Source organism: Uloborus diversus, chromosome 10 (genome assembly GCF_026930045.1).
Source record: "Uloborus diversus isolate 005 chromosome 10, Udiv.v.3.1, whole genome shotgun sequence".
In the NCBI taxonomy this organism is placed as follows: Eukaryota; Metazoa; Arthropoda; class Arachnida; order Araneae; family Uloboridae; genus Uloborus; species Uloborus diversus.
In genome coordinates this window covers 129,239,347-129,264,911 of record NC_072740.1, presented here as the reverse complement: position 1 = coordinate 129,264,911, position 25,565 = coordinate 129,239,347, and the positions used below count along the sequence as shown (strand labels likewise).

At 31.4% G+C, this 25,565-nt stretch overlaps 1 protein-coding gene across 1 annotated transcript in view; it reads left to right on the top strand.

Moving 5' to 3' along the window:
• Positions 1–25,565, top strand: part of LOC129231333 (mothers against decapentaplegic homolog 3-like) — a 47,740-nt gene that overhangs the window by 4,594 nt on the left and 17,581 nt on the right. Inside the window, exons 3-4 of the mRNA XM_054865620.1 lie at positions 10,071–10,283; positions 22,399–22,536. Coding sequence (XP_054721595.1) covers positions 10,071–10,283; positions 22,399–22,536 — 351 coding nt within the window. The remainder of the gene's footprint in view (positions 1–10,070; positions 10,284–22,398; positions 22,537–25,565) is intronic.

The window sequence follows — 25,565 nt, the reverse complement described above, 5'->3', positions numbered from 1 at the left end:
AGTAAAAATACTTGTTTTTAATGGGTTGCAGTTTCAGAGCTTAAATATCCATTTTCTAAAAGATATTGTCATTCAAAATGGCTGTCAAAACCATTCAAGTGAAAAAATGGCCTATTTTCAGTGAGCTATAGCTCAAGTTTGTCACCTCCCACCTTCTTTTCGTTAAAACCGTCAACTTGAAATTTTACAGGCTGAAAGTGCATTTGGTTGTCAATACGTTCTAGTATTTTTATGAATTTGAGTTCATTTACTTTTGTGTAGCACACATGCAAAGTCAGAAGAAAAACACAGTGGAGAAACTTTTTCCTGGATTTTAGAATGTCATAAATTCTAAACAAAAATGAATCAAAAGCTCCTACTTTGTAATTCTATTGTCAATATACATGTTTTAATGGGTTTTAGTTGCAGAGCGTAGATATTGGTTTTAAGATATTGGCTTCCAAAGTGACTGAAAATCGTTCACATGAAAAAACCTTTCCTTTTTTTTGTGCTGTAGCTCAAATTTGTCACCTTGAGTCTTCTTTTTGTCGGTACCACTAAAAAGAAAATCAGAGGCAGACAGTTGATCAACTGTCTGGCTCCAATTTTGCTTTACCAAGCGGCTTAGTCTCCGACGTCTCTCATCTTTGATGAGAGACCTCGGAGACTAGGCTTTACTTTGTGTGGTCCTCCAACTTAAGACTTTGCGTGGTTCACCAACACCTTTACGCCTGCAGTTCGTTTCACTGTCCTTTTTCCACTTTGCAAAAGTACTAACAATGGCAGATTGTGAACAACCTACCAGTCTAGCAGTTTCTGAGATACTCGTTTCGAGTCTTCAGGCCATCACAATCCACCCCCTATCAAATTCACTGTGATTGTTACCCTTTCCCATAATATGCAAAAAAAGTGCTTGAATGAAGCCTAAACTTCTTTAGCCCCAGTTATATACCAATCCAACTTCATCACATGGTTTCCACATCATCCAGACAAGTTCTTTGAAAAGTTTAGGGGTGGTCATAATGTTTTGGCTCTTCAGTGTATATTGTTCGTTCTTTATGTACCCTAATTTTCAGAACAAATAATTTGTTCATTTTGAAAAAGTAATTTATCAACTATTTCACTTTGCTCCATATTCCACACAAAATGGATTAGCTCTTGAAAATTCATAGAATATTACAATAACAAGGTGGTGACAGATCAGGGAAAAGTCAGGGAACTTTATTAATGAGGGAAATATCAGGGAATCAACAAACAAACATCAGGGAAAATTGATTTTATGAAGAAAATTTTATTTATTTATTTATTTGCTTTACAAAATTCAGTATCCTAATTCCCTATGCATTTTCCGCCAATTATCCCTTCAAAAAAAAAAGGAAAATTAATAAGGTGCAATTATTATACACTGCCGCGTATTTGTGCATCTTTTTTCCTCAACGTCTAAGTATTGAATCTTACTTATTAACCGCAGGATGAACTTCCTAAGATTTCTTCTGTGTCTGTTAGGTTATTTACTTTACCTAGCTTGAAATTTCCTTTCATTGCCTTAGCTCCTTTGCCTTTATTCCATTGTCTCGAAGTGATTAGCGTACTGTAATCACAATTTCAAGAAGAAATCTTTGGTTTTTGAATTAATACTGATAAAAGCTTAAAAGTTATTACTTCTTCACGTTTTTAATTTAATTGCTGAAATTGAACTTTCAATCAAAGAAACTTTGTTTTTTGCCGTTATACTATTTGCTGTCGCCACAGATTTTAAGGTTTTCAATTAACTATAATTGCTTTTTTTCTGTTTTTTTTTTTTTTTCCTTGAATTTCAAAGTTGTTTGTTACAAAAGCAATCTTAGGTTTTTTTCGTTACATACTTAAATCATTTGAAATAGAGTTAACTTGTGTACTTAAGTAAATATCTTTATTTCTTTTATTGTTAAAATGCTGTATTCATTCGTAAAACCTAAGTTCTTGATTAGAGAAAAGCTCCGTGTGAATGGATGTCAAAAGGTTTCATCTGTTTTTGCATAAATATGTCAATTAGTTATATAAGAGTAACTACATTACTTCTATACTTTCGCTATTACTTGTTATTCTTGCAACAATTATTATACTGTTTGAAAATTTAGTTCAAAATAATTTCAATTACATTTTAGGTCTACCATAAATACAGATATGTTTTTAAGAGTGATTTTAATAGTATCTTAAAATTCTTATGCTAAGTGATTTCTGGAAGTAAAGTATTTTTTAAAGATTTTCTATAATCTTTCCATATAGAAAAATTTAATATACTATTTTGTAGTTTTTTTTTTCCCAAAAAAATTGACATGGTTTTTTTTAACCATTTTGTTTAAAAAGTAGCATTTTTTTTAAATACATCTTTAGTTCATCAACTTTACACAACTTAAAACGTTTAAAATACTGCATTTTCTACAAACATACAATGGATTTCAAGTAGAGCAAAGAAATTAAACCATTATCATTGGTAACGTAAAAGGAGAACGTAAAGGAGAGTCAGAGGGGACATGATTCAGTTATTTAAATTTATCAAAATGAAAGATGTAAATGGATTAAATTTTTGCGGGGAAAGCAGGACAAGGGGTCATTGTTTTAAGCTATTTAAATCTCAGGCTAACTTGGAAATCAGGAAAAACTACTACTTTAGCAGGGTCGTGGGCACTTGGAATAGCTTACCGGAAGAGGCGGTAATGAGCAAGGGAGTGGATAGCTTTAAGAGGGCCATTGATCTTCATTGGGGACTAATTAATTGACTAGGACCAGCCTAGCTGGGCCCAGAGCCTGTTGCTGGTAGTCACATTTGTATTTGTAAATCAGGGAAATTTGGTGAACTTAATCAGGGAAAAGTCAGGGAACTTTTTTCACAGTTCTTGTCGCCACCCTGATTAAGTTTTGATCAAGTTTAATTTAGGTTTTTAACACAAAAAATAAAAATGATAATATCAATACGTACTAGATTGAAAACAAAAGCTCCGTTTGAAATTTATATTTTTGTCTTCTTCGGCTGCAAGTTATAATTACAAAGCTTCATCGTGGGATGAATCGTTATCCCATCCGTCAAACGTTGCCATGTTTGTTGACAACTGAGAAATGTGGGGCAAAGTGAAAAGGTGAAATATTTACTCTGCATTTAGCGCCACCTATCTGGTAATATTTTAACAATGTAGTTGCACATGTAGTCTATTCCAATAAGAAAAAAGATACCACCGAAAATTAAAGTATATGATAATACAGCAATTTTCAAAAATGGATACTTTTTTTGTAATTGTTGAAAGTCAAAAATTCTTTTTAATGTTATAAAATGATGTTCTTGTTATTAACATTTTTAGTATTGAGACCTTCTAATATGCAGTGCAATATTTATTTACTTAATATTAAGCTTATTTGTGTTTTAAATATTTTGCTCAAGTAATTGAGTACATGCAGCGCAAAGTGGATGCTGCAAAGTGAAATAGCTTATTTTGTTTACTCACGCAATCTTTTACTAAAACATTTACGTATTCATGTATTAATTGATTTATTTACATTCCCTCCTGTAGTAATTCACTCATTCATTCTCTTATTTTCTTATTCATTCACACTCTATTATTCATTCGCTCATTTATTTTCTTCATATATTAATTAATTTAATTATTGGTTTATTGTTCCAATTTCTTTTCATTTATCATTCAAAATTTTATTTACTGATTCATTTGATCAAAAATACTTTTTACAATCAAATAGAAAATATTTCATTGTAAGAATATTTCATTTTTCACTTTGCCCCATGAAAAAAAAGTGAAAATTTTCCACTATTTTTTTGAAGACTCAAAATTACTACCAAAAATAAAAAAATAATGATTCAATAGAAGTTTTATTATAAAATACAATGTTCTTTCTTTTTGTACTGTAATTTTCAAAACAAATTTTCAATTTGTTCATTTTGAAAAAGCTCATTAGTCATCAGTCATCTTAGCCATTTCACTTTCCCCCACATTTCCCTACTGCCCCTGCACTCTCAATACCGTCTTAGCTGCTGGTTGTCTGCCAAATGTGCGCTGAAAATTAATTTGTTGCGGATGTGAAGGAATTAAGACAAACATCGGGAGCATGTTTCAGATACATATATTCCAGATGTGTGCTGTGCTTAAAGTTGGCAATCCTGCATTCAACTTGAATTTTCAGTTTTTGCTTTCACTGCTGTCCTATTTTTTTTTAAATTAAAATTTATACTTTTTGTATTTTGCGGATGATCTCTAGTACCCAAGTTTAAATCTCCTTGTACATAAAGTATGAAAATCTTATATTTTACCAAGAATTTCAAGAAAACACCTTGGTTGGAGATAAAAATGTAGGGTGCTATTAAGTGCTTTATTTTGATTTCCATTTTAAAGATATGAATGCAAAGTATAGTTTGAAGGTAATTCTGTGCAAAGAATCAAAGCTGGAGCTTCATCGAAATTTTTGTGTTATAACACCAACAACCGAGAGCATTAGTGGATGCAGAGTTCCACAATGCAATGATGCATAAAAACCCAGATTATTCCTTCAGTCTGTAAACTGCTAATTAAGCTACCACTAATTGTAGGGGAATGTGGGGCAAAGTGAAATAGTTTGGATAACTTACTTTTTTCAAAATTAACAAATTGGAAATTTGTTTTGAACAATACGGTACATAAAGAAAGAACAATACGAGGTGTGGCTATTAAATAACGAGACTGATGCTGCTACATAAGAACTATGCATGCACCAAATCCGAATGACCAACAGCTGTGCAGCGTAAAGCCCTCTCTTTCGATTGCAGTGTCTCCCGTTTTTGTAGAGAAATCGGTCTGGCCGTAACCATCATTTATGTAAGAGATGTTTGTTTTGTTTTGCCGGAAAACATGATAAGTTGATAAGTGTAATAGTAAAACGACGAATTATCGTGAAATTTCACATGAAACTTAGTAAAACCACTACTGAAACTTATGGTTTATTAAAAGAAGTTAAAGGGTATGAATGTTTATCATGTGCTGAGTTTTTGAGTGGTTCCAGCGTTTCCTAAGATGGCTGAGAAGAAGTTAGAGATGATGACCGCCTGCGTTGCCCTTCTACGCTCATAACAGACTAAAATATTGAATCCTAATATTGAATCAATCGTGATATGCTTACTCAACTCCGTGAAAAAGTAAGGAAAAAACGAACCAAAATTTGGAAAAACAAGTCATGGGTGCTCCATCAAGACAATGCGTCGGCATGTTCCACATTGCCTGTCAAGATGTTTCTAGCCATATACAACTTCCCAGTTTTAGACGATCCGCCTTACTCGCCTGACCTGGCACCATGTGACTTTTATCTATTCCCTTAGGTCAAATCTACATTAAAAGGAACAAGATTTCAGTCCGTTGAAGCCGTGAAAAAAAAGGGCAAGCGTCATCAAGGGTCTGGCCAGAGGATATTTGGGTCCGTTAACAGACTCTTCACAAAAATCAGATGAACCAAAACGGACCTTTCACAAAATCCCGATCAACCAAAACGGACCCTTCACGAAATTCTGATAAACAAGAACAGATCTTACACAAATTGTGTATTGAAAGAGCAAAGCTGAAAGCAAAATAACGCATATTTCGGTGTATAAAATTGGGAACTTTTTTTAAAAGTCAAATTAGAGGGATCAGCTTATACAAAATCTGCTAGTTTTGCAAAGAAAAAAAACCAGCTCTCTTGTGATGCTCCTGCAAGCGATAAATAATTGCAACTGCTAAAGAATATAATGCTTGTTGTTCTTTTTCTTGAAAAGAAATAAATAGCTGAAAATAAGTTTGGTTTTAAATAATTTTGTTCATTTTATCACAGCTAATTAGCAGTGATGTTGTTGTAAACTTTTTAGGAAAAGGCTTTGGTAAGCATTTTTCTTCCTGCTCATGATTTAATAAACAATAATAATAATATATATCAGTGAAATGAACTCAGAACTGTAAAGGGATAGTAAGTGTGGGGGAAAAATATGATCCCTTTCAGATAGGGTTACCAACTTCATAATTATGGCCACTTAGTGTGTTAAACCTTTAAAATGTTTTTAATGACTTGATTAGAAAATATTATCATTTTTCGATGCTAACAAGGATGATTAACTATAAATAAACTCTTACTTACCGTTTTTTTCTTTAGATGTCTACATTTTGAAAAATGCAATCTTTTAACATCCGATATGAGAATCATATGTTGTTCTTTTTTCAAGCTACCTTCTTTTAATAGGATGCAAATAAATGGAAAGTCTCTTTATTTTTGTTAGAAAGCTCATTTCAAGTTCTAAAGCAAAATTCCATTTTCTTTTATGTCAAAAATTAAAATGCTGAATCGATGGTTTCTTTTTTTTTTTTTTTTTTTTGCTTCAACTGTGTCCACAGATATTAATGATATGTTTATCATATGACTCTAAAATGCAATTTAAAAATAATTTTATCAAAAATATTTCTTTTACAAGCCGTTTTTATACTTTTGATTACACTTTGAGAATTGGGATCTCTTTGCATCCGCTATGGGAATCCGATTTTTCGAATTTTTGATGTTTTGTACGCTTCGTTAAGAGGTAAACAAATAAAATCTCTTTTTATTTTTGTTAAAATCACAGAATTTAAAAGTTTTAAATGAAATTCTGTGGTTTTTAAGGGTGTCTTGGGTCAAAAAGCTAAATGCTAAACCCTTGTCTGAATTATATATATATATATATATATATATATATATATATATATATATATATATATATATATATTGTTACAATTATTTTAAATACTGTACAGAAATATTTCTAGTATAATTTAACATAATGTAGAATGGTAGATAAATATTGATACTTGAGAGAGCGATGCCGCCCCCCCCCCCCCCCCAAATACTAGAAAAACACCCCAGAAGAATATTCTCCACATGGAAGAGGAAAACACTCAACTTTAAGTTTGAATGATGCAGTTTGTGCTATCTCTAAATTCTAAAACTTAGTTTTTACAAAAATTTTTTTTTTGGAGAAATTATTTGATTTTTCACAAAATTAATTTTATACAAAATTATTTGAATTTTCACAAAAAATGGACCCTGTGAAAACTCCTGGACAGACCCTTTTCATGCAGGAGCTCCCAACAAAACTTCCAAATCTGTTCTGAAGAATGAAAAATTTGCATGGAGGGTTGTAAGGATAAAGGAGGGGTGTATATTGAAAGTGATAAAAACTATTGGGTGAGTGCAAAAATTCGTGCGGAGTTGCAATAGACGGCGTTAGAACGGGCGTAACGTGTTGTCATTAATACCACTATCTACTTAAGTCAGATCGTTGGAAAGGTGACGTGTGCAGCTTTCATTCCAATCAAAATAATTTGTGCAGATACAAACTGCTTCGAGAAAGATTACTTTTAAAATGAGTGTTGATAAAGTGCATTTACTGCATGTTATGCTTTACGAGTTTCGGAATGGAATAAACGTTGCAGCAGCCGTAAAAAACATTCAAGACGTTTATCAAGATCAAGCACCAGCTAAATGAACTGTGGAAAAATGGTTTGCAAAATTTCGTTGCGGAGACTTTAAGCTGGAAGACGAGCCACACTCAGGTCGACCCTCCGGCATTGATGACGACGTTTTGCGTTCTTTAATTGAGATTACTCCGCGAATTTCAACAGAGAAAGTTGCTACAGCACTTAACGTTGACCGATCAACCGCTTTTCGGCGTTTAAAAAAAATCGGATTCGATTTAAAGCTCAATATATGGGTGTTCCATTTGTTGACCGAGAGCAACAAAATCCAGCGAATTTTTGCTGCCGTATCTTTACTCGGGCGGCTCAAAAATGAGCCGTTTTTGGATCGATTAGTGACGGGCGATGAAAAATGGGTCCTATACATCAACGTTCAGCGCAAACGCACATGGAAACAGGCAGGTGAACATGGTGACGCAATGGCAAAGGCCAGTTTGCAGCCGATGAAGGTGATGCTCTGTGTTTGGTGGGATTGCAAGGGTGTAATTTATTTTGAGTTTCTCCCCGCCGGCCAAACGATTGATTCAAACAAGTACTGTCGTCAATCAACTAATCTGAACCGAGAAATAAAACAGAAACGTCCGAGTTTGTCAAATCGCAAAGGCATAGTCTTTCATGAAGGTAACGCTAGACCACACGTTTCAAGACGGACGCTACGCAAACTGAACAGCCTGAAATGGGATGTCCTAACTCATCCACCGAATTCTCCTGATATCACACCATCAGATTTTCACTTATTCTGGTCATTGCAAAATCATTTTAATGAAAAAAAAACTTGACTCTTTGAATGCCTTACAAAACGTCGTGTCTTCGTTCTTCGAATCTAAACCACGCAGTTTTTATGATCGGAGCATCCGTATGCTGCCAGAACGTTGGAAGAAGATTATAGACAACGATGGAGAAAATATCATTGATTGAATAAAGAGTTTTGCTTGCCTAATCACTGTATGACTTTCTTTCACAGACTCCGCACGAACTTTTGCACTAACCCAATAGATAAGTTCAAAATGAAATGTTTTACAGCATTAGTCTTGTTATTTAATGGCCACACCTCTTATATTTTAAAATAATCAAGTTTTAGTTAAATTGCCTATCTATGCTTTGCGTATTGGAAGATTTGTACTTTTCTTGTTCTGTCTCTTGGAATGCATTCACATGCTTTTGTTCCATTGTTCAGATTCTTCCAAGAACATGTTCTTTTTGACACAAGTGTGCAATTGGGGGTAGAAATAGTTTTGTGATTGACATCGAGAGGGGAGAATGAGTTACATACAAAAAGGTTGACGGCACTAAAAGCCGTAAGGAAGTGGTAAGCATTGACGTAGCCTATCAAGGATCTTTTGCATCATCGTATACTATAGCACTGATTATGTGACATTTTTTAGGTTTGGTTATATTCGCATATGTACTGTACAGTGTATAAAAAGTGACAAAACGTACAACTACAAATTTTACATTTTTATTAAATTATAATGCATAAACGGAAATTGTTTGCATATTTCTTCATTCGTATTAGTAGTGTTACTATTAGTATTACTATAACTGATGTTAACTTATTGCGTCTAAGATTTTTTTTGGTTTTTCGCTTATGCGCGAAAATTTCGTTGTCGCCTTTGGTCGCGTATAAGTGAGAGGTCCCTGTACCTTCAAAAAAAAAGGTGGGAAAAAAAGGAATTTTTCACCTTTTTTCATGGGACAAAGTGAAAAATAAAATGTTTTCTAATGAAATATTTTCTATTCGACTGTTAAAGATATTTTTGATCCAATAAATAAGTAAATAAAGGAATGAATGAATAAATGAAAAGGAAATAAATTAATAAAGGAATGAAGAAATAAGTATATGAAAAAAGTAAATGAATGAGCCAAATAGTGAATGAATAAGAAAATAAGTGAATGAAGGAATAAATAGGGGAATTATTAAATGAAGGATTGTGAACGAAGTAATTAATGTGTAAGTTATTTGATAAAAGACTGAACAAGTAAATGACATTTTGCTCTATCCGCTTTGGCCCACATATACTTAATGAACTGTACAAAGCATTTAAAATACAAATTAGCTTAATAATTACAAATGAATATAGCACCAAATATTAGTAGGTCTCAATTAATATTCAAAATGTTAAAAACAAGAACATTATCATTTAATAATAACAAAAGTATTTTTTGACTTACAACAAAATATTACAATATGAGTATGAATTTTGTAAAATTTGCTTGTATTATCATATTCTTCCATTTTCAGAGGTAATTTTTTTTTGACTGGAATAGACTACATTTGTTGCTTTAAAGTTCAAATGTTACTAAGTGGGTTGTGCTAAATGCAGAGAATTGGACAAGAAAAAACCTACCTTTTCTTCAACTCTTATAATGAAAATGTTCATTGTTCAGTAGATTCTTGTTCATCTAAATCTCCAGTTAATCCAGATCACATTTGTAAAGTTTTTTAAATGTTATTTAAGAACTTGATATGCTCATTACCCATAGTACCCGGATTATCCAGATTGCCTTTGGTCTCAGTTAGTTTGGATGAACGAGGTTGCACTGTACTCTATTTTTTGTTAAGCTAAAACCGAATTTAACTGTTTTTTTCCCCTACAGATGTTCAACCTGTTACATATACTGAGCCAGCATTTTGGTGTTCGATATCATATTATGAACTGAACACTCGAGTTGGAGAGACATTTCATGCATCTCAACCATCCCTTACTGTAGATGGCTTCACTGATCCATCAAGTTCTGAACGTTTCTGTCTTGGCCTTTTGTCTAATGTTAATCGTAATAGTGTGGTAGAGCAAACCAGGAGGCATATAGGTATTGTAGAAAGAACTATGACTATTGAGTATGTATGTGGTTTACTGAGTATTCTTAGTATATCTGTGGTATGTTTTGCATGTTAAATAACTTGTAATAGAGAATTATAGCAGTACAGAGTTTCATTTTGTTACTTATCTATAAATAGTGGAAGCTTCATCCTAGAGTCAAAAGACCAACAGTTACACTAAAATCAAAATGGAGGATGTCCAGTTTCGAAAGAACTAGCATTCAGAAATACATTGGGCTAAATGCACCACAGTAGTTATAAAAGAAGTAGTTATAAATATGAGTAACATCTCCCTGTATTAGACCTTGAAATTCTTAACTGGAATGATAAATAAGTAAATATTTTGTAAATTAGTTTTAAGAATATTTCAAAAAAAAAAAAATTTTTTTTTCAGAATTTGCAGGGCATAAAGCTGGTCAGTAAAAAGTCAGTACAAGTTAGTATTCTTCATCTTGGTCAGTAGTTAAACTTTTTTAAATGCCATAAAAGTGAGAAATTACCAGTACTGCAACCTGATTTTGACGACTGAGTCAAGTTTGCATTATTTTATAAGAATAATTTGCTGTTAGCTTCTTTTTAATCTACTGTCCACAAATATTTTTAAGAAAGAACAAAAAGAGCTTGACGTATGAAATAATTTCTCAAATTTGGCTATTTTAATGGTATTTTTGAGAAATTTAAAATGTTTAAACATCAATATCAATCCTGATTTAAATCCTTTATTTAAGAAATTAACCATGTTAAAAGTAATTTTTTGTTGTAAATATTAGCAGAGGGTAGGTGTATGTTTAAAGTTTTTTTGTTATTATTATTTAATTTTATTTATTTTTATTTTTAGGTTTTGTGAAATAGACAAAGAGCTTTATATTCTTTAATTGTAGATTTAACAGTATTGACAAAAGTTGATGATTGTTTGATAGAATGAAAATGAGGGAAATTCAAAGCATGAGAAAGCTGTAAATGACTTTTTTTAAAAACAAATGATGATAGATATGAATCTTTATTTCCCCAATAGATGCTTAAATGGCTATGAAATTCACTTTTGCTCTTACAATGATAATAATAAAGGATAATCAAGAATTCTGTTGGGAAAAAATTAATAAATTTTCAGCAAAAAAAGAGCATTTTATTTTAAACTAGCCACCTTCGGCGACCAGCTGGTCCGCCTTTCTACGCCAGGGTTGCCGCCTTCGGCGACTGCTTAGACAATTTAGCGTGGCATTAATCGATGTTTTTCTTTATATATCAGTATTATCATTCGCCTTTTTATGCCAATGTTGCCGCCTTCGGCGGCTGCTTAAATAAATTTCGTGGCGGTATCAATCAATCGATATCTATTTATATCATTAGTAGTTTGAATAAATTATTTTCTAGACCTATATCCAGTTCCGACGTTTGGAATAATTTTAAAAGGGGGGGGAGACACAAATGGCGTACTCTTCATGCAAATTTTGTTGCAAAAGAACTCCCACTTTTATGTGAAAGCATTGTTTTTTCAAATCATGGTGTGTGTGTGGGGGGGGGGCATTGACACCCCGTTGATGTTTTTTAAATGACGGACGTGTCTCTTTCTTGCTGTCCATCTACTATATTGACCTCTATAATTGTCTATCTATCTATCTGTCTATCTCTACGATCTATGCATATCTACCTCTGACAGTAATTAACAATCTTTTTATTTATATCAGTATTAATTCGAAAAAAAAAAACAATTTTTGTCTACTTAATCTCTGTCTCTGTATCTACCTATTCTAACCGCCAATCCGTAACAAAAACACAGATCATGCAAAAAATCACGGGCTTTATTTATTTAATCAAAATAGCCCGCAAAAAAAAAGGCTCTATGTTCCCCGTAGTGTGCAAAAAGTAACGCTTGCAAAAAAATAAAATACTAAAAAAAAGGTGAAGAGAAGGCAAACGATTTCAGTTGGATCACGTGATGAGATAAGTTCGGAACTCAGCCGGCAAGCGAACAGCTCGCGTTGCGTTCTGCATTAAAAAAATTGTAAAAAAAAAAACTATTGCGTATTTTTTAAAACTTTTTTCTTCTGAAGGGGATAGAATGTTTTTACTATTACCAACTAAAATTTTAGATTTGAGGGTTCAATACTTTTCACAGGATAGGTTTCGAAAAAAACTAAACCCAGAAAAAAATGCAAATTAAAGGTTTTTTTCAAAAATCTATAAAAAATACGAAAATTGCTCTATCTTCAAAATTTTTTCATTTATCACATTTAAAATTAAATTTTCTACACTATAGTGCAAAAAATATTTGTCTGGCGTGATTGGTTCGGGGTCTGTTAGGTTAAAAAGTGCTAAAAATCACCTAAAACATTAAATAACTTTTTTTCTAATTAAAATATCAAAAATCGAAGCCCGAGGTGCATATCTTCGGCAAAAACTGCACCTGTATACCGAATTTCATCTTTCTAGGCCTTACTGTTTTCCTGGGATGCGCGCCACAAATACACACACACACTTAAACATCTTATTTATTATATGTATAGATTTATCTGATTAAAATTACTTCTAATATCTATAAAAAAAACATAAACATCATTAAAACAAAAAAATTACTTTATTTAATTTATTTATTATATAAAATTATGTTAATATAATGATGGGTAACATAATGTGTAACATAAATGTTATGTTACACATTATTTAGTACTTGCCTCTATTGAAATAATCAATTAGCAGTGCATAAGATCATAGTGTGTATATTTTATTTTTAAATATGTACAAAACCGTTAATCATGCAGTACATCGTAAATAAGGGGTGATTTCTCCAAAAATTGATTTTCACCCCATTTTTGTACCAAATGTAATAAAAAAAGAAGTGGATGACAGCATTTTTGTGTACTATTCTCAAGAAAGACAAAAAAATTCTTTTATGCTTCTTTTTAATACCTCGTAACTTTATCGTGTTAATAGATTTATCGTAATACAAGATAATTCAGTTTCTACTCAATACTTATTATTTACAATTAAAAGTCTTCTGAATATGAAATGTTCTCGGTTTTACTAAAAAGTTGTTAAGACTTTCCTTTTAGGCTTTGTTTTCTCTCTCTTCATCGACATGATCTTCTTTTTCAAACATAAATGCTAAAAGCTTTTGGAAACATGTACAATTATTTTCATGCTAACAAATATACTTTTTTTTTTAAATTAAAAAATGAACAGCGCTGAATGTACAATTAATAGATACTTCTGTCTCTTGTTCTTCATTTCATAATTTTTCAAAGTTATTTTATAGTAGTTTTAAAAAGAAAGTAATGTGATTAATGATGAGAAAAACTTTTCTCGATAATTTAGTACAATTTTGAACACTTGAACGATCTTTTAAATTAATGTATTTTCCTGTTTGCAGTAAAAATTCATCATTCTTGTGGTCAGAATCTGACAACTTCCAAGTGCCAGGCTGCCCGGACAACTAAAAAGATACTCTAGCAATCAGTTTTTTTTTTTTTTTTTCCAGAAGCCATGTTGCTTTTATTATTTCTTTAAAATCTTAATAATAATTTGCCTGGCATCTAAAAATTTTTCCTGACTTATAACTAAGTTTTTGTAGACCACTGTTCATCATCATATAGAAATTATGTAAACTAAACTTACAGCATTTAGTCAAAATTTTATTTTAGGTTTACATTGCAAATTAGGTGCTTCCATACATTTCAAATAAAATAAACATCCTTTTTGCATCGCATAATATTTCTGTTTATTATTCTAAAGTTAATCAGTCAGTATTTTAAAAAATTGAGCTTATTAGTAAATTTTCGTCGCTGAATTCTGTTTTTTTTTTTTTTTTTTGACATTCTCAACAGTTTTACCCCCTGATATTTTCTCTTTAACTAAATACATAAATGCAAAAGTAATCTTTGGAAATATTAAAATCTGTTGCTTTACATATTAGACGAAAGTCAAGCAAAATATCATTAAAAAAAATTACTGTATTTTTTATACATTCCTATTGCTCATATCCACAATGTTTTAAAATGTATTATGTGTATATAAACTAGTTCAATTTATTTGCAGATTTATTAGACTATATATGATCTGTTTTCACTGCATATGAGCATTGTCTGGATGTTTTATCTTTAAATTTATGCAACCATTAATTATGCTTTACATTGTAATAATACTCTGCATTTTATCAACACTGAAAAAATCTCTTAAAAAATTTCCTATTTTTGTCCAAAGTGTAAGGTAAGATAAAGATAATATCAGAGCAATAAGGCATACATGACCGCTATATTGTGTAAAAATTTAAGATAAGAAAAAAATTGTTATGTTTAAATTCTTATCTTTATTTGCTGCTTTTAACTTTCATCATATGTTCTTGCAGTATTAGTGAACACATGCAGTTTCTGCACGTACAAAGATATTTTCTGAATAGTAATCAAGACAATCTTCTAAATGTGCTCTGGTTTGAACTAAAATATTCTTTAAACTAAAAATTAACAGGGCTAAGTGTACAATTTATAGATTGATTTCATCTTGTATTTCCTTATATCAGAATTTTTCTTGAAATTGTTTTCCAGAGAGTTTTCAAAGAAAAAAAAATTGTGGATGAAATACTGCCTTAATCATTTTATAATATTTTGACCAGTTGCAAGATCTTTTAATTTATTTTCCTAGTTTCAAAAAAGTTTTCTTCATTATTCACTAAATATATAAATTAAACTCGCATCTTCCAGCAAGCTTTACATTATGTTGATGCATGTTACGAATAAAGCATCTATTTCACTAAGTATGATACTATTTTTTATTACGCAAAACTTTGTTAAGTTTTTAAATTTTAGTCAGTATTGGTCAGTATTTTATAAATTTTTATCAGTAAAGTCAGTACTTTTGACCCTCCAAACAGTTTTACTCCCTGAATTTGTCGCGGGCCAATTCAGCAGGCTTCGTGGGCCACTTTTGAGCCGGTGGGCCATAGGTTGTGCATCCAAGCGTCCACCATCCCACCAGCAAAAATTCAAAGTCTTACCAATTTTGTCCGGGTGCAAAACAATTCCATAATCAGCCTGTCAGTGAGCATACCAGTCAATAAAAAATAAAAGTAATTTATTCAAAATAAATAAAAAAATCATCCAACCCAAATCTAGTCCATAAAGCGTAAAGGGTCAACCAAAAAACAAGATTCATACAGCATCAATAACTGAAGTCCACAGGGAATGGTTTCCCAAAGTTAAATCATAAGAGTGAACAGTTAAACTGTTACAGTGAAGCAAAATGTTGATTAAAGGCTATGCCAGCAAAAATGTTTTTTATGAGATTATTTGGGAAATTATTTTCAAGTAGTTTGTTTTTAAGTAGACTAATTTCTTGTTTGAATTTTTTGACCCCAGGATGAAGCTTCCCCTGCTGAGGAGTTCTGGTTTCTTCTACTTAATTAATTTTGTTGTGTAAACTTGTGTGCTTGCTATTTAATTTCTGTTTATATAATATTTACCTGGCTTATTTGTTTGGCTGCTTTGCGCATCTTTGGGTGGTTTGTGGTTCATGCTGTTTAAACTTTTCCTGTATAATTTGGTTTCAATATATATGTAACCAAATGTATATGACATCTTTAAGCTTCGGATTTGATATTTTTGTTACTTTGTTTGGCTTATGTATTTAATATATATAATATATATATAGATATTAGGGTGGCCCTTAGCTACAGGGTATTTTTTGAAAGTTAAGTTTCATTGCTCCCACCCTCTTATCTTGTTCCAATGAATAAAAGAACAGGCTGCACAAAATTTCCCTTCATATGGACAGGTGCTAAGGGTGCCTTGAAATTCAACCAGTCCTAGAAATTTAGTAAAAATTTTTCCAAGGTAACATTTTTTTTTTCAATAGCGCAACAATTTCTATAGAATCTAAACAAAATGTAAACAAACAAATGTTCAACATTATTTTTTTCATAAGTGAGGATTTAGTAACAGTAGGGCAGTTTTCACAGTCTTTTGCAACTATGCATAAGAAAAATTTCTCACTTTCATCTTTTGTGAGAATATTATTGTGTTCCTGAATTAATTTTACACCCCTTTCTTCAGCATCAATCACAGCAATTATTTTGTCAGGTTTTCCCATTCCACTTATATAACCTGAGTCATCTTTCCAAGTTGAAAGGTCTTTGTCATCTATGTTTCTTGCTGTTGTATTTGGCCAAACTGCTTGAAATTAATCAGTTTAAGCCAGGGTTCGTTGATTTAAATCAGCTTGTTTAAAATCATGATTTAGGGGAGGGTGGGCCACAATGAGACATTATAAATTCAAAAATGAATACAATTCTGACAGCTACAGGACCCTAGGAGGAGTAAACATAACCAAATTGCTTCCCACACTGTTCTGTGCTTTTGTTTTGTTGGAAAAAAAATCAGTTACTGTTTGGACACACTGAAAGTTATTTGAATTAATTTCATGCATCTATCATAATCTTGAAAAACTTCAACAATTAAGATTAGTGTTGTAGTTTATGTTGTTGCTGACCCTTTAATATTCTATTATTCAGCTACATTATTTTTAACTCATGGTTTATTTTAATGATATGAAGCAAAAATATTTATTTTGTTGTTTGAGCCACAAGGAGACAAATTTTTTGGGCCACAATAAGCAGCAGTAAGCAAGTGTAGAATACTTATCTACTTCTTGTTTTAGTTTACAAAAAAGAAATTTAACAATAAAAAATAGGCTTAATTTAAAAATATTTATATTTTAACTAATTATTACAAGTGAACTTTTTATTTTACTTCACAGATTTGTACAAAACAAAATTAGAAACTAGTTAGGTGTTGATAAGGTTGCCAAACATGATACTTATTTCAAAGCACTTTATAATTATAATTAATAATTGTATAAAATAATTATATAAGTTAATTATCAATTAATATTTGGCAGTTATTATTTTATTCTTTTCCTGTTTTTTAAGTCCTAGCAATTTGTTTTTTGTTTTTTTTTTTTGGCTTGCTGTAATTAAAATTGTTTCGTATGTAACAAAAAAAAACAGTTTTAAACATTCAGAATATGCTTTAAAGGGACACAGGACCTTAAAACCATCAAATTTGTGGGGGAAAAAAATCGTTGGAATTGTGGAACAAAATGGTCTGTATCACATGGTGTTGTAATTTTTTAATAACTGGTACCAAATTAAGTTTCTTTAATAAACTAGCTAAAGGTACTTATTTTGCAAACTTTAGGTAAAATACAGTGATTATTCAGCTGGCCCACAGTGGCCCTACTTAACGTCTCACAGCGGCCCATCACTGGGCCACAATGAGACACTTTTCATTGAATTTATAAAGCCTCATAACTTTTTTTTACTAACATTAAATTAGCTAAATTTGGTGCAATATACTATAATTTGAAACTTCATGTATAATCAAGTATGGTTCTGTGCTTTAGAAGTCACCAATGTACGAAAAATGAAAAATATGTGTTTTTTGTCCCATTGTAGTCTACCCTCCCCTAAATCAAGTGATTTTTTTTTTTATTTAATCATGATTTAAATCAATTCATTTGAATCAAGTGATTTTTTAAGCAAAATCATTAATTAAAATCTGTTCACTTTATTTTTATAAATTAATTTTGCATTTTTAGAGATTGTTGCTCTTTACTTAACTACACTTCATTGTACAATCTTAACTTCAACAGGCAAAATTACATAGATCCCTCTTTCTGTGTGTGAAGCAGATTTTCTCTCTTGTAATATTGCTTCTAGTAATGTTACAGCAGCTCAAGTTATTACAAAATCAAATTAAAATTTACAATTTTTCTTATACACCATCATGAATATAGTTAAGAAAAGTAATTGCTGAGCATATTCATGACATCTTACTTACATCTTTTACTCTGTACATGATAATGGAACTTACTTTTACGCAAAGCATAAAACAAAATCACTTCTTTATCTTAAGTATATCTAAGTATATTATAACTTATTTATAAATCTTAAAAATGTATTGAATAGTTTTATTGAGAACTCATCTTAGTTTTAAAAGTAGGCTGAATGGATTCATTTTTAGTATGAAATGTATTATGTTTATAAATGTAAAGTAATTAAAAACTACAAAATTTTGAAGCACTTGATTAGGAAATAAGTGAAAGATGCACACACATTTTGTAAAAATGTAGTTAGGGCACAAACCACTCTCAAATGAAAATGAAAGATAAAGACAATGTTATACTAAGTTAGAAAATAAATAAACAATGCACATTTCATAAAAATAGAGTTACAAATTACGTTTATTTATTTATATGAAAATAGTTATGGATTTATTTTGTTAAAAAATATATTAGTTTTCATAATACAAAAAGAGAAAATATCAAGTGTTTTCCCACATTTAATTAACAAAAGCAAATGCCATGTTATGGAAAACAGTGCATGCTAACAAAGTTCATAAAACTTAAATTATATTTCTAATTTTAAAATCACTCATAAATTTATGTGTTCTTACAAAAGTAACTCAACTAAAAACTAACAAAACCTTTCGTGAGATTGTTTCAGAAATGATTGCAGCAGCATGAAACACCTTGATCGCGAACGTCGTATTGGGAAAAAAGTTCAGTCGCCTGAAAAGGAACCTGAGCAGGTTTTGGAATGGTATACTAGGTCATAGGAGAAGGTAGTTTGAGTAATATTCTTGTAACAAGAAATAAGGCTATCAAAAATGCAAATCTGATTTTTTTTTTTGAAGAAAATTTCATAATTTCATGCTATTTGAGGCACCGCTTAAACATTTCCGACTAAGCACATATTTTTAATTTTGCACATATCATTTTTTTTTTTTTGTCCATTAGAACAAAATTGGGATGGTGGGAGCTAACTTTTTACAAAGTTGAAAAATAATTGCCACCTTAATATATATATATATATATATATATATATTGCTTGGCTTTTTAGTTTTGCTGCGTTGTTCATCTATGGGCTTTTGGTGTGGTCTTTTCAATATTTTTCACTTTTATTATATATATATATATATATATATATATATATATATATATATATATATATATATATATATATATGTTGCAGCATTTGCCCGGCTAGTCAAAAATTGTTCTGTCTCTAATTTTAAAATGTTCTCATAACACTAGATAGTATTCCTGTGAAGTTGCATGAAAATCCAAATTAATTTAGGTATCCCACCTCAAGCAAGAAGTTTCTTTTGTTAGGTAAATGAGCAAATATAAGCTATTATTGATATTGATGAAAGTGAAAGAGATGAAAATAGTGATTTGAGTGATACAAGTGATGAGACAGATCCGAGAGATCAGATTTATAGTGCTCATAATACCAGAAATTATTGTACTATAAGAACTGGTACGTATGCTTTTATTCCACATGATATTACAAAATGACACAGCAAGCTTCATACACTAAAGTTTTAATAGCAGATGCTGGTGATTCATCAAAAATTTCAGCATCATATGCGACATCATGCAGAGCAAGACGATCAAGTGTTAGAGAAATTGCTAAAGCTTGTAAGGATGGACAAAATGGTTATGGTTTCGCAACTTTGCACTGGGATTCTAAACTTACCAACTTTTACAAATCAAAATATTACAGAAGAAGGGCTTGCAATTATAGTGGGTAATTCATATGAAATTAAGCTTCTTGGTGTACCAGCATATCCACCAGGAACAGACAAAAAACCGGAGATGTTATTGCTAATTTAACAACTAATTGGCTTAATTCATAGAACTGTTCTGACTCAATAGTTAATATGTCGTTTGACACAACTGCTTCTATTGCAGGGCATGTGTAGCTATTCAAGAGCATTTGGGTAAAGCTCTTCTGTGGTCAGATTGTGGTCACCATATTGGAGAAATTATACTGTCACATGTGTTTGACGATTTAAAAATTGAAGCATTGAAGTCACCAGACAAATCAACAAATTCTAAAATTTAGAAATTTTGTTAATTTTGTCACTTTGGTATAGTTCATTGTGTGTGACGCGCACTTCTGTCTTTGATGCACAATGGAATGACTTGCAATTCTTTCATTTACTTATAAATATAATATTATTAATTCAGAAATTTCTGGAAGTGCAATCAATGCTTTTAAAAATCACCTTTGGTATCTGACAGAAGAAACTGTACCTCTTGCACTATGGAGTGATTAAGTACCTGCAGCAAACTGAGGGTCTCTTGCTGACAGTGTGTTAGCCATTAGATTAATTTTTCTAACCCAAAGCACAGGTTTGGTATGGGATTTAGAAAACCCAAGTTTCCAATAGAAATTGATTTATCATCACCACTGTGATTTTGTTGTTGATTTTGTTGGCATTGATTCATGTTGCTTGCATATGTGTGTAATCAGTTTGCAATAAGAAGTGATCCTTTTTATGTTTTTATATGCATTTTTTGCACTCAGTGTTATCATTTTGACTATAGTTAAAGTGGATGACATTATTATTGATCTTTTTCAGTTATTGCATACTCTAACATCTTTTAACGGAATTTGCGGATTATCCGCAGTTACCATGCCACCCTATTACTCAGATAATCGGAAGTGCACTGCATATATATATATATGTTCCTTTTACAAATCTGCATAATTTTATCTTTAACGAAATTGGTATCTTAACATGCTAGGAAAACTGTGTTATTTAGGAAGAAATACATACCTTGCGTGTTCAACACTATGTTGAGATCATTTTTCAATATTTCATTTACAACTTCAATTGTTATGTGTAGTAGAAAAGTTTTCTTCATTTATTGAAGAATTGACTGTCCAGAGTAGTTACTTGATACTGGAAATACTAGAAATGTTCTAGCTTTTTTAAATTCTAATATTAAGAAAATATAAAAAGAAAAAGTTGCATGGAACCACTGAAAATTTTGACCAATCGTCCAAGATGTTTACGTGTCCCGTTAAAAGATTTTCCTTTTATAAAAAATTCAACAATAATTTTACATCAATATTTGATTATTTTTCATAATTTCCTGATTTTGTGTAGTTAGTTGTGTATAAAAATAAAATAATTATTTTTCTTTCATTTAAATATCATAACTAAATTCTGCAATAACACTTTTATACCTAGTGAAGCTTTTTGTGTTTATTTGTGTGAATCATGTTTGTTCTCAACAGCTTTGATTCCATAAAGAGGCTGATTCAATAAAGCGACTAATGCAATAAAGCTGGATTTTGTTTTTGACAATTTGATTTCATTCAAGCAGTTAATTCAATTAACCACTGATTCAATTAACTGGCCCCCACTGTACTGAATTCATAGTTATTGTAGTTTGAATTGGTAAAAATTAAAACTAGTTAGCAATTATTTAAATCCAAGTTCTGAAAAATTAATTCTTGTTGCAATTTATGTCTGCAATTGTTTGAATTTTCCAATTACTGTTGTTTTAAATAATGAAAAAAAAAAACTTAGTGTAAACTAAAAGGCTGTTAGATGTCAAGGGATGGAGGGCCTTGAACACATAAAAGAAACAGGTAACTAAGACCTGCATAATTTTTTAAGTTATAAGCTGGTACAGAATAAAGAAGAAATGTTCATGAACCTGTTTTACAATGTCTGGTGATTAGTAGTTTCAAATGTTATTCATCTGTCCACTGCATATAAATACTCGATGCTTCATGTATAATCACAGTAAGCGTTCCCAATAGATACCTTGCATTCTCTCGAGTTTTAGTTTCAAAAGTTTTACTTAAGCATATGGACATTACATGCTTTGCTACTGCCATTGACGGTATCAAAATGCTATTTTTTTGATCAGTGGTGTTAAATTTGAGTAATTTGATCATCTTAATCAAGCATTTAAAAACGAAGAAAACCTTCGAAGAAAAGTTATTTTTAATGTCGGCAGTTTTTTAAATTCGAAAAATAACATTCATTGTCGAACATTATTGTGCCATTAATTGCATAATTATTAGAGAACTTTAGTGCCAGAAATAAGATAAATAAATACCTTTGTGCGGAAAAGTAAAGTAAGAAATAACAACGTCAAAAAGCACAAATTGCAGATTACTGTAGACACATCTTTCGGCATTACAAGGAATGCTGAAACAAATGTCTGCAGTAATCTGCACTTTGCTTTTCGACGTTGTTATTTCTTACTTTTCTTCAATGCCTTTCATGTTAATGTAATTTAATGTCCTAGGGCGTGGTGTAAGGTTGTATTATATTGGCGGTGAAGTTTTTGCGGAGTGTCTTAGTGATAGCAGCATTTTTGTTCAAAGTCCGAATTGTAACCAAAGATATGGATGGCATCCAGCAACAGTTTGCAAGATTCCGCCTGGTAATTATCTCTTCTCTTTCATACTTATTATGTAGACAAAGAAAATTATATTTTATTTAATACATGTGTTGAATATTCAATAGTGGCAACTATTTATTTACATTTAATTCAAAAGTGGTACATGCTTCAAATTTTAGTCCTTTACTATAGTCATCCAGCATTGTGCACAAGCCATTTCCAATGATGTGGAAGTCATAGGACACCTGTAGCAGCGACTGTTCTGTCGATAAATCGAATGGAACGGTCTACTGCCTCGAAAATCTCTGGTACAGTTCTGCAGGGAGCGCCACAAAGTGGTTCATTCATTTTTGAAATTAAGTTAGTCAAAAAGGGCTTATTATGTCTTTGTGATTTTGACTTAATTCTGCGTACAAAGGAATCAATTTATCATTCGCTTCAAAACTGGCAGTAGACTGCTCCATTCGAATTGTCAACAAAACAGGTGCTGATACATGTGTCCTACCCAGGTAGCACAAACCATCAGATTTATGTGGAGAAAGGTCGGAAATACGTTTGGTTAGATATTGGTTCTTTTCATATGTTCATCGGATTATCGGAAAGGTGTTTAAAAACAACTGAATTCTATCTAAATGCATTTCCAACCGAATTCCAATCAACAACCTGTTTTACATTTATGCCCAAATTTTAAGATGAGGGCTTGGAAGGGGGAAGGGAGGAGTGCGATGGGTATAGCCATTTTTTTTCATTCCAGAGTCATAAACGCACGTTAACATGCATTGTGCTTGCTCAAAGCGAGTGCTCGATCCTTCATAACTGGTACAAATCGGTAAATCATTTTTTCAATTATTTTTCTTTCTTTCAATAAATGGGATGGGGGCTGCCAATTCAGGGAGTCTGGGGCATTAGGGGGGATTGCCCTTGATTATAAGGGTGAGGGGGGGGGCACCCCTAGTTTTTGCCTCAATTATGTTTTCACTTGTTTTAATGTAACTATTCTTGGGTTTTTGTTTTGATGAATCGAAATTCTTAGAATTTTTTCTCATTCGCACTGTTTTTTTTTTTTTTTTTTTTTTGAAACCAGTTTTCTATTGAATTTTGTGAATGCTTTGAATTTGTTTTTGGATTTCATGTTACAGTCGGATCCCGACTTACGCGAGGGATGCGTTCCAAGACCCCTTGCGCAAGTCGGAACAATGTATGTTTAGAAAAATTTTATCAGCATACCCAGTTATTTCAGACGTGTTAACACCCCTCAAATTGTTTCAAACCATTTCTTAACTATATATTACCTTACCTTTTATAAAGAACTGACTTTTTACTGTATTTTAGAAAAAGCGTTACTACTTAACATAATTACCGTTATAAAGCACAAAATCTATGATAAATAAGATATGTGTACTAAAACAGTAGGATACCTACATTAAGTACATTACTGGATTGTAATAGCACTGAACAGTAGATATTGTAATTTTAATTATAATTTTTAAAATTATGAAGATGATGATTTGTGCAGTGTGGGAACACCCCTATTTCTGGCCTTGCTTCCATTTTCATGATGTTTGTATTTTGCTCAGACACTACTCTGCAAACTTCACTATTAAGATGAAAGTGCTCATTAGGGAGCCATTCTGTTTTATCAACGTTCATATGTAGAAGGGGAAAAAAAGAGTTAAGAATCGGCGTGGTTATTTGTATAAACTAAAGCAAAGCGTTGTTTAGACTAATACAGTGTGAACTTCCGCTTTCAGTGATGTTAAATTAATGAAAGTCCATTCACGGAAACCAATACTTAGTGTCAGTGAAGAACAGTCTAACGCTCCGCCGCTCCTTTCCAAAAAATTTCATGTTGCAAGCGAGCAATTTGCGTCAGCAATAAAAAATTCATTACTCATGAAAAACTCGTGTTATAGCCATTTCGCCCAAGTCGGATCGCGTTGTAGCGGGATCCGACTGTATTCCTTTATTTAGCTCGGGTAATTTTTAAAAAAAATGTGCAATATTTTAGTAGGTTACTATTTATTTAAGTTCCATGTGCAATTTACCTCAGAAATAAAATTGTCTTTAAATGAACTTTTCCCATTAATGGATAAAATAAATTTAAAATTCCTTCCCTAATAACAAAACTAACCTAAAAAAAAATCAATGAAAATGAACTTTTGAACTGGCAAAAACGTAAGTACTTTTCGTTATTTCAAGTTTAACCAGTGTCATTGCCTTTCATTTGAATTTGTTTTAAAGTTTTACTAACCGAATGTGTATGGGTGTGTTTCTTCTTATATACCAGGTCAAAGAAAAATTGAACCTTCTATAGTCGGGTTATTCTTAATGGCAGAATTTTAAAGTCGACATTTTTATTCTGTCTTAAGAATAATCTTGCTGGTAATTAATATTTCCTGGAAAAAAAAATGAAAAGAAAGTAATGTATACTTATGAAGATAAGATTTTCTAGGTATATAATCATTCAGAAAAAGAAAAGGTAAGAATAATCAATATCTTAATTTTTGTTTCTAATTTATTGAATCTTTAGTAAAGAATGGGAGGAATGATAAATTCTATGACAAATTCAGCCATTTTATCATTTTATATTAGTGTGACTGAACAAAATATTCTTTACTCTCGCTCTTATTATTAAGAGCACCCTGTAATATACTTAATTTATTTTGTTAACCGTTGCAGTGAAAATAGAATAACATTGGGTTTCGTATTGAAATAATGTTAGGAAATGGTTGGTTTACCATAGTATTTTTCATTATAACAACATTAGAAAATGTTGGTTAAGCGTTGTTTTTTGCATTGAAACTACATTTGGAAATTGTTAGTTTACTGTTGTATTTCACATTAGAATAACATTGGAAACTAACCATTAACCAACCGTTGGATAACGGTTTTCCGACGTGCTGTTTTAAGTTACATTCCGACATAAGATGCCGATGCTACTCCAATGTAATATGATGATGTTGGGCCAGTGTTCGTGTGCTAGCTGGGTATGACATCCACTTAGTTGGAAATGGCTTGTGCACAGTGCTGGGTGACTATATTGAAGCACTGTAAAACATAAAGAATGTACC